At 42.6% G+C, this 10,676-nt stretch overlaps 2 protein-coding genes across 2 annotated transcripts; one reads left to right on the top strand and one right to left on the bottom strand.

Annotated features, from left to right (window-relative positions):
- Nucleotides 1-1,527: 1,527 nt before the first annotated feature.
- LOC131005295 (uncharacterized) lies at nucleotides 1,528-5,344 on the bottom strand. Its single transcript, XM_057932191.1, has 2 exons — nucleotides 4,271-5,344; nucleotides 1,528-3,731 (listed from the first exon to the last, which is right to left on the bottom strand). The coding sequence occupies exons 1-2, from the start codon at nucleotides 4,929-4,931 to the stop codon at nucleotides 3,694-3,696; spliced, it is 699 nt and encodes a 232-aa protein (XP_057788174.1). The 5' UTR covers nucleotides 4,932-5,344; the 3' UTR covers nucleotides 1,528-3,693.
- A 2,672-nt stretch (nucleotides 5,345-8,016) lies between these two features.
- On the top strand, nucleotides 8,017-10,466 carry LOC131005294 (uncharacterized). The gene is made up of 3 exons (XM_057932190.1): nucleotides 8,017-8,834; nucleotides 8,971-9,318; nucleotides 9,388-10,466. The coding sequence occupies exons 1-3, from the start codon at nucleotides 8,382-8,384 to the stop codon at nucleotides 9,994-9,996; spliced, it is 1,410 nt and encodes a 469-aa protein (XP_057788173.1). The 5' UTR covers nucleotides 8,017-8,381; the 3' UTR covers nucleotides 9,997-10,466.
- The last annotated feature ends 210 nt before the right edge of the window (nucleotides 10,467-10,676 follow it).

Raw genomic sequence — 10,676 nt, 5'->3', positions numbered from 1 at the left:
GGAGTACTTTTATTCCACTTTTTAATTAATAGTATACTTTTATTTTATTTTTTTGTACTAACACTATCTCTACAAATTGTATTTTTATTATATTTACAATAATATTATTAAAATTTGTGTCCATCCTTAATCGAGATTTTAATTTATGGATGGAGGAAGTACAATTTTTTTTAAAAAATGTGCCATTTTCTTTTATGATATTATTTCATGGACGGAGAAAATATATTTTAGTTTATTGTAGACAACAAGGGTTTGTCTATATGTGCGAGTCAGCGATGGTGAGGGTGAGGGCGAGCGAGGATTTTTAAAAGGGGCATCACTCACTCGTCATACTTAGCAAATCTCATTTCATTTAATTTTCCGTGGAGTCTTATCTCGTTTTAAAAAATGATATAGTTAACTTATATATTTTTAGGCGAAAGACAAGAACCATTATTAATGAGCGTGAACGTTGTTGAAACATTGTATCATCATAATGCATAGAGAAAGAGAAGCTAAAGATTGTAATTGTATTTCTTATATCTTCTGCTGATACACTTCCCCCATTTATAGTGTTGGAAGGGAGATCATATTTAATATTTGCTTCTACAACATCATGAGGATTCCTACAACATCATGAGGATTCCTACACCATCATGAGGATCCCTATAATTAAGGGATCCTTGATTATCTTTTGACTAACTTTATCTTTTGACTAACTTTATTTGTCTGCTGACTTTTTATTCTCAACACTCCCCCTCAAGTTGAGTGACGGGATTTCCGATACTCAACTTGGAAAGAACTTCTGAAAAACTTTTGAAGTCTACAGCTTTGGTTAGGATATCAGCGAGCTGATCTTCGGACCTCACAAACGGGAGCTCCACAATCTTTTCCTCAATCTTTTCCTTGATGAAGTGCCTATCCACTTCGACATGTTTTGTTCTGTCGTGTTGAACAGGATTTTCTGATATGCTGATGGCAGCTTTGTTGTCGCAGTACAATTTGCACGTCTTCGTTGGGTGAAGGCCTAATTCCATCAACAATCTTCTTAGCCAAAGGACTTCAGTTAACCCACTCTTGATCCCTCTGAATTCTGATTCTGCACTTGAGAGAGCAACTACCTTTTGTTTCTTGCTTCTCCATGAGACAAGATTTCCTCCCACAGATGCAAAGTATCCAGCTGTTGACTTTCTGTCATTCGGGTTTCCTGCCCAGTCAGCATCGGTGTAAGCTTGTATCTCAAGGTGTCCAGCCTTTTTGAACAGCACTCCATAGTCAAAAGTCTTCTTCAAATATCTCACAATTCTGAGCGCAGCTTCCATGTGGTCAGCCTGTGGTTGGTGCATGAATTGACTAACAACACCAACAGCATAAGCAATGTCAGGTCGAGTATGGGAAAGGTAGATTAGTTTCCCTACCAGACGCTGATATTGTCCTCGATCGGCTAACTGAGCTCCTTCCACAATTTGTAGCCCATGATTTACGATAATAGGAGTTTCTGCTGGCTTGCAATCTAGCATCCCAGTTTCAGCTAGGAGATCTAGAGTATACTTCTTCTGGTTGATGAAGATCCCCTTCTTTGATCTGAGAACTTCAATTCCGAGGAAGTATTTTAGTTTTCCTAAGTCCTTCATTTCGAACTCTTTGAACAAGCTTTCTTTCAACTTTTGAATCTCCTCTGTGTCATCCCCTGTTATAATCATATCATCAACATAAATGACCAAACAAGAGATCAGATCACCTCGTTTCTTTAAGAATAAAGTGTGATCTGAGTTGCTTTGCTGGTACCCAAACTTCTTCATGGCTGCGGTGAATCTTCCAAACCAAGCTCTGGGAGACTGCTTGAGCCCATATAAGGTTTTCTTCAACTTGCAGACTTCACCCTCTCCAAAATCTCCTGAAAAACCTTGAGGCACCTCCATGTAGACTTCTCTCTCTTCTTCAAGCTCTCCATGAAGGAAAGCATTTGTAACATCGAACTGATGAAGATCCCAGTCCTTATTAGCAGCAATTGAGAGGAGCACTCTGACAGTGTTCATCTTTGCAACAGGTGAGAAGGTCTCCTCGTAGTCGATCCCATACATCTGTGTGTATCCTTTTGCGACCAATCGAGCCTTGTAACGCTCAATAGATCCATCCGGTTTCCTTTTGATTGTGAAGACCCATTTGCATCCTACCGTTTTCTTCCCCTTTGGTAGTCTACACTTCTCCCATGTATGGTTTCGATTCAGTGCACTTATTTCTTTCTTCATGGCATCTCTCCAATGTGGAATCTTTAAGGCCTGTTCCGCATTCTTTGGGATCTCTTCGTCATACAAAGCTACTTCATAGGCAGCTGCAGTTTTGGATAGGTTCCCTTTGGCGATACCCCCAATAGAATACCGAGAGTTCTTCCCAAACTTTTCTGGTGAATAACGTTTAGGAGGAATTCCTCGAGTACTTCTAGGGGGTAACACATATCTCCCCTTGTCTGCACCCATTGTATGCTCCTCCTGTACTTCCTGTTCTTCTTCTTCAACCACTTGAGAAACAGGATCAGTAGAACCCGAAATCATAGTAATAGGTTCAGAATCTCTTACCTCAGATATCAGTGGTGAAGAAGATATTTGGGGCGGCGGTGGATTGGATTGCTCAGATGTGGATGAAGTAAGCTCGGTGGCTAGGTTAACCTTTTCTGTTGGATCTGCTTCCGGGACTGGCATTGGTAACCAACTTAACAAGTCGATCTCACTCTCACTCTCCCCCTGACTGGTAAGGTGGTTATCGTAAAAATACTCAGTTTCAAGGAAATCACAGTTCATGGTGGTGATGATTTGACGGGTTTTTGAATTGTAACACCTATATCCTTTTTGATTAACTCCATATCCTACAAACACACACTTGACTGCACAAGGAGAGAATTTGGTGCGTTCATGTTTAGGAATGTGAACGAAAACAGAGCACCCAAAGACCCGTGGTTGAAGTGTAAGGGCAAGAGGTATGGAGGCCAGAGTAGACAATTTCTGTAATGGTGTTTGAAGTTTCAGAGTCCTAGTAGGGAGACGGTTAATAAGGTAAGCCGAGGTTGCTACGGCCTCGGGCCAAAATGAGGAGGGAACATGAGACTCAATCATCATAGAACGAGTCATTTCAAGTAAAATTCGGTTTTTTCTTTCGGCAACTCCGTTTTGTTCAGGAGTGTGGGGGCAAGTAGTTTGATGAATAATCCCTTTTGTTTGACAAAATATTTTCATGGAATTATTAACAAATTCCCCTCCATTATCAGTTCTAAGGGTTTGGATGTTTTTCTGAAACTGAGTTTGAACCATAGTATGGAAATGAGTAAATTTTTCAAAAACTTCAGATTTGTGTTTTAAAAAATATACCCATGTCATCCTAGTGCAATCATCAATAAATAACAGAAAATATTTAAAACCTTGTCCCCCTACCACGGGTGAAGGACCCCAAACATCAGAATGAACAAGAGAAAATATGGAGTTTACTTGTGTGTCATTAGGCTTAAAAGATTTTCGGTGGCTTTTAGCTAAAACACAAGTTTCACAAGATAAATTCTCACCATTTTTTATTAATTTAGGAAATAAAAGCTTAAGATACCCCATGGATGGATGCCCTAACCGACGGTGCCAAAGCCAGGCTTCCCGGTCAGCAATTCCGTGAGCCAGCATCACCTTGCCTTGTTGAGCTATCTCATCCACATAGTACAATCCATCCCGCTCAGTGCCACGCCCAATAATCTCCCCCGTCCTGATATCCTGAAGTAAACAGAAGTGAGGATGCATTATCATGGTACAATTGAGTTCTTTAGTAACATGACTAATTGACAACAACTTATGAGATAGGGACGGAACATATAGACAATTGGATAATCGCAAGGTTGGGGAGATTTCTATAGTTCCGGCCCCTTCTACTTGAGTTAAGTCACCATTAGCAGTTTGTACATGAGTTCTAAAGGATTTTGATGACTCAAGTATATCTGATTTGTCAAAAATCATAGTGTCTGTAGCCCCACAATCAAAAATCCAATTTGTTTTTCTACTGACTTGTTTATTTGACACTTGACATGCAGTGGAGATTATTTTCGAATTTTCAGATAGTTTTGGGTCAAAATTTGAGTTGGGCATAACTATTGGGCTGTTTTGAATATCATGGGGTTCATTTTGGGATTTCCATAAACTTGAGGGACTAGACTCAAAAGAATGGGGTTTCTTTTGTAATTTACTGAAAATAGGGGACTGAATTTGAGATAATGGAAAAGTGGGAGGGTTTGATGAATAATCATCAAACCCTATACCTAAATCATGCGCCTCTTTTTCCTTTTGACCAATTCCACACGCCTCTTTCTCCCTTTGACCGATTCTCTCCACCTCTTTCTCTCCCTTGGTTCCACCTTCACCATTTTTCTCGGTTGTTCGGCCATTAACGCCGGCGGAGAAGCCGGCAGTGGTCGAACTGTTGCGTCCTCGGCCATCTACACCGACAGAGGCGCCGGCTGACGCCGAGCTGTTGTGTCCTCGGCCATCTCGGCCGTCTACGCCGGCAGCCGCGCTTCTCGCCTTCGTTCTGTCGTTTTTCCGGCCGTCAACGTCAGTTGCCGAGCCGGTAGTCGGGTAGCCGGTTGAGTTTTCTCCTCTTCCTCTCTCGAATATCGGCGGCCACTGCAGCGGCATGTAGGAGAGCTCCTCGGCGGGCTTCTCGCCGTCGCTGTTGGAGGCCAAGCTGTCGTAGCTGTTACTGCGGGAGAAGGCCGACGACACCCTGATTGGCTTGGGCAGGTAGACCTTGATCTTAGGCGGCGGGGTAGGCTCGTCGGCGGCGCTCTCGTCCTTTAACGGCGAGGGAGGGGTGGGCTTCTGCTTGGACTTCTTCTTCTTGGGCTTGGCGGCGAGGTTGGGGAGGTCTTTGTGAGGGGCGTTGGGCTTGCCGCTGCCGCTGGTTTTGGAAGCTCTCTTCATTTTTGGAATGGCGATCGAAACTGTCGCCGGTGAGTTACTCCACAAACTGATTTGAATTGGCTAAGAATGTTTTGGTTTTGGATTATGAACGATGATGATTCGTTTCTGAGTACCTATGGTTAAACCTGCTCTGATACCATGTTGAAACATTGTATCATCATAATGCATAGAGAAAGAGAAGCTAAAGATTGTAATTGTATTTCTTATATCTTCTGCTGATACACTTCCCCCATTTATAGTGTTGGAAGGGAGATCATATTTAATATTTGCTTCTACAACATCATGAGGATTCCTACAACATCATGAGGATTCCTACACCATCATGAGGATCCCTATAATTAAGGGATCCTTGATTATCTTTTGACTAACTTTATCTTTTGACTAACTTTATTTGTCTGCTGACTTTTTATTCTCAACAAACGTCATCAAACACAAATCTTTATGCTAAAATAATTATTCTATCTCCACGTGTATAATTCTTTCGGAATTTATTTATTATTTTTAGCGGACGATAGAATTTTCTAAATACAACATGGCCAAAACCACGGTTGGAATTGCTGAAATAGGGGATAAAATATATTATGGGATTTAAGATTTAATCTATATATCTATTTTAACAAATCTATTAATTGTCCCCAAGGGGACACCAAGCAGTACGACCTCCTATGTGTGAACAGTGAGGTCCCGGGTTCAATCCCTATTTCTCTCCCTCCCCAACTCGCCAAGTAAAAAAAAAAAATCTATTAATTGTGGGGGATGAATCCAACAATCACGGAAGTGACGTCATTAACGTCGGGATCGATGGGCACTAGCAACCTGAAACCGCAAGCAACGTTAGAGCCCTCCGAAGAGCACCGGTGGGGGTGTCGATGGAAGGGCCTCCGACGCTCAAGTCAGTAAACAATAGTAATAAAAATCGTATTGAAAGCAATTGAAAGTAAATGAAATAGTGAATCGGATCGATTTGGTCGACGGAGTTGAAGGTGATTGAGCAATGAGCGAGGGTCGTTGGGTCGTCCCGGTTGATCTGATCACCGGAGAACCTAAAGCTGGGAGCGTGGAGGCAGAAGAGTGCTAGAGAATGTGTTGGAATGGGAATGATCGTAAGTATCAGTCTGAATGTTAATGACGGCGTACCCACCCAGGTGTTAATGAAGTAGTATTTATAAGTTATCGACCGGCAAGGAGGCGACTAGGGTTAGGGTTTGTTGGAATGTTCTTTGAAACCCTAGCGGTTCCGATTTTTCAGGACACGATCTTCCGCGACTTTCGTTTGACCTAGTCACCCATGTTTGACTAGGTTTTCGTATGCTTATAATCCAGTTTGTATACTTTCGTGTTGAGATATTTACAATGGCGCTGCTGCTAAAGCAGAGGGATCGCGCCACTGCCAGAGCAGAGGAATCATGCCGCTGCCAAAGCAGAGGGATCGCGCCTATGCCAGAGCAAAGGGATCGCGCCTCTGCCCGAGCAGAGGGATCATGTCGCTGCTAGAGCAGAAGGATCGCGCCTCTGCCAGAGCAGAGGGATCATGTTGCTGCCAGAGCAGAGGGATCACGCCTCTGCCAGAGCAGAGGGATCATTTTGCTGATTCCTCTGGCGAGGATTTCGCTGACTCCTCTGGCGAGGCTTTCGCTGATTCCTCTGGCGAGGCTTTCGCTGATTCCTCTGGCGAGGCGCCAGAGGAATCGCGGCGAGCAGGGAAGTCGCCCCGAGCAGAGAATTCGCTGATTCTTCTGGCGAGGATTTCACTGACCTCTGGTCAGTCGGATTTTATCCACTACATTAATAAATAATAGTAATCTCTCCATTCCATCATAAATATTCTATTGCTTTGGGACATTGAAATTAAGAAATGTATAATTAACAGATAAAGTAAGGGAGTGATTCAAACTGACCCAAACAATATAATTAAAATATATTAGTGTAAGACAGAACCGCTCACCTACCCACCGTGGACAAGAATAACGTGTCCACCACTCATATGGCAATGTTAATTAGAAAGGAGAATTAATAAATCTTACAAGAAGGGGATTACATCTCACCCCTTATAATAACATATAGATTCAAATATGAATCACACAATATGTGTATGTGGCGCACTAAGAGTCCGATACATCATACATGGCAGAAACATTTGAAAGCAAAATACACGCATAGAAAAAATAAAAATAAAAATTCTAAAATATTAAAATATATATGTATGTATATATATTAATTTTTCAGAAATTTTATTTTTATTTTACCTTTATATGCATTTTGCCTCCGAGGCATCTGCCATATATCACATGTTTAGTGCGTTATGCAAATAAAATGTGTGATCTAAATTTGAAGCTATATACTATATATAGTGCTCTATATATATATATATATATATATATTGACCTCATTATTAACATAGTAAGGTTATTACCCCTTGAATAGCCCTAAGTGATTATATAATTATATTTTAATTGCATGGATAATAAGTTAGATAAGTGGAGTATTTTTTTTAGTGTTAATAGGGAAAAATGCCCCCTTCTTATAAAAACTTGTAAAATTGCCCACTTTTGTTTATGAAAGTGGGCAATTTTACAAGTTTTTATAAGGATGTGGGCATTTTTGCAAATTCCTCTTTTTTAGTGTTAATAGCTACATGCATTTTGTTGAATGCTGCATCTTTTACATTAGAGGTGTGAATGTGATCCACATCCTTTAACCCTCCTAAATGAAAAAAAAAAAAAAAACAGCTTTTTTATGTATAACGAATAAATCCTTAACAAATACTCTCTCTTTCAAGGGTTATTGGTTCAAGTCATACTAATTATGTGAGTTTTATTTTATTTGAATGTTACATTGTATTTGTTTGAATTTTTTTTGTCCGATTATAATAACGTGCTTGTTATTTGATATATAGTTCAAGTATAATATATATATATATATATATATATATATATATATTAAAAAAATAGAAATGGGTATGAGTAAACAAAAAAAATAGAAAAAGTAAAAAATCTTAAATAATTAGAAAAACAAATTAAAGAATTCGATAATTAAAGCATGCGCGTGGGGTTAAGTCGCCTCACCTTTCACATACCACTATGAGAAAAGCAAGCAGCAGCAGCAGCAGCACACAACACACACTATCCCTCATCTCTCCCACCAGTCGCTTTCTCACTACTTTCTCTCTCTAAATAAACGCAACTACCTTGGCTTAATCAACCCTCACACACACTTCTCTACTCATTCGTTCCCCCATTTCTTCTCTAACTAAAAATCACTCTCTCTACTGCCAAAATTCTTAACAGAAAAAACTCTCACGAAAATATGGCACTCGCCCCATCACGTAATCCCTATTTCATATCAGCGACACACTCCTAGTCTTCACTCCTACACCAAAACCGCGTTTCTGATTTCCTTACATTACATACACTATCTATATATATATTTAACTGATTAAGGGCGAGGAAGATGGAGAGGAAGCAGGGACAGGGGTTTTTCTCGGCTTTAGAGGACGTGGTGCGCGGCCTATCTCCAGCGAGGTCGCGGGGGAAGAGCCCCGGCCGGAGCAGGTCGCCGATGTCGGGCCTGCTCCGGCGGAAAGTCGGCGCCAGCAACTCCGACTCCTTGATTGCGAGATCGGGCAGCCTCAGGCCCATGGGAGAGACGCTCACGCCGCTGATGGAGGGTCCGGATCCGGACGGAGAGGAAATCGGCGACTCCAAGCGCCTCGGCTCGGGGCTCGGCCAGTGGGTCCGCGGCCAGCTCACTCGGAATCCTTCCGTAGCCGTCAATGACAGCGGCGGAGGAGGCAGGAGGTCTGATTTGCGGCTGCTGCTCGGAGTAATGGGCGCCCCGCTCGCGCCGGTCCACGTCTCCGCCTCGGACCCTTTGCCCCATCTCAGCATTAAGGACACTCCAATCGTACGTATCAATTTCTCGGTTATTATAATTCACGTACAGAGCTGAGATTTAGTTTGAAATTTTAGTGTATAATTCCGTTATATCGAAGAAGAAATAGTGAATAGCTGTGTCTAATTCGGTTTTAACAATGTGGTAGGAAACTTCATCGGCGCAGTATATAGTGCAGCAATATACTGCTGCTTCAGGCGGGCAGAAAGTCCAGAACGCAGTTAAGAATGCGTACGCGATGGGGAAGGTGAAGATGGTAGCTTCTGAGTTCGAAACAGCAACAAAAGTAGTGAAGAACAGGAATGTGAGTAGAGCTGCTGAATCAGGCGGATTCGTGCTGTGGCAGATGAGCCCCGATATGTGGTATGTGGAGCTTGCCGTTGGAGGCAGCAAAGTCCATGCTGGCTGCAACGGCAAGCTAGTTTGGAGGCACACGCCCTGGCTCGGCGCTCACACGGCCAAGGGGCCGGTGAGGCCCCTTCGCCGCGCCCTTCAGGTGAAGATTAATAGCACCATCAAATCCTAGTATTTTTAGGGCTTTACTAATGTTGATGTGTGAATGCAGGGACTTGATCCGAGGACTACGGCTAGTATGTTTGCTGATTCGATTTGCATTGGGGAGAAGAACATCAACGGAGAGGAGTGCTTCATTCTGAAGGTTGCTGCTGATCCTCGGACATTGAAGGCGAGGAGCGAAGGGCCGGCTGAGATCATAAGGCATGTCCTGTTCGGCTACTTCAGCCAGAAGACAGGGCTGCTGATTCACATGGAGGATTCCCATCTCACCCGCATCCAATCCAACGGCGGGGATGCGGTCTACTGGGAGACCACCATCAACTCGTTCCTAGATGACTACCGGCCCGTTGAAGGGATCATGATCGCTCACTCCGGGCGATCCGTGGTGACCCTCTTCCGGTTTGGGGAGATGGCGATGAGCCACACCAAGACCAGGATGGAAGAGGCCTGGACGATTGAGGAGGTGGCCTTCAACGTCCCAGGTCTGTCGATGGACTGCTTCATTCCACCGGCTGACTTGGGATCGGCCTCAATCAGCGAAACTTGTGAGCTCCCGGTGGAGGAGAGGGGGAAGCCCGGTAACCGGGCGAAAGTTGCAGCGCTGGAGAAGGCTCAGCCTACTTCCATTGATAACCTAATGTGGAAGGTGGAGATATGAGGGGGAGTAGTGGTAAATGTTGATATATGGGGTAGTGCTAGTGCAGTTTCTAATTTTTACTAACACAGCAGGAAAATAACAAAACTAGGCTGTAGTAGTTGTGGGTTTTCCTCCATTAATCTCTGTTTGTAAGCAGAATCCAACTAGAGGGGGTTGGTTGGAGCTCATTTTCCCTGATTGAAGGTACGGGCAAATGGAGGCTAATTTTTTTTTTGTTAGTTTATAGTCTCAGATGGTGAAAAGCTTTAATATTAGTATTGGCAAAACCATTGGGATATTTTGTGCCTAATGTAAAGGGCACTGGCATTGGCAGTGGCAGTTAGAAAAGGGTAACACTTACACTGCCAAAATTTGTGTGTTGCTTAGTTGAAGGAATTCCTCTGTAAACATCATCATCTTGTTATGTAATACAGCAGGGAAAACCAGTCCTTTTTGAATGTTATGTATACAGCTGTTTGGTTTTGGTATTATTTTAATTTGGGTTAGATTGAGATATAGTGGAGAGCAGCATCTCATCTAGTTGTAAAAATGCTTTAATAATGTGGCTTTGCTTTTCCCGATTCTCATTGCTACTTTTTGGTTTGACTTGGACCCGAGCCCATAAATTTGACGAATTACTATAAACATTAATGTTTGAAGCCAATTTCTTGACGAGCATGATTGCACCCAAGGCACGACTT

The sequence above is a fragment of the Salvia miltiorrhiza genome, chromosome 1 (genome assembly GCF_028751815.1).
Source record: "Salvia miltiorrhiza cultivar Shanhuang (shh) chromosome 1, IMPLAD_Smil_shh, whole genome shotgun sequence".
In the NCBI taxonomy this organism is placed as follows: Eukaryota; Viridiplantae; Streptophyta; class Magnoliopsida; order Lamiales; family Lamiaceae; genus Salvia; species Salvia miltiorrhiza.
Note: the sequence above shows the minus strand (reverse complement) of the source record. Positions and strands in the feature narration are given on the sequence as shown.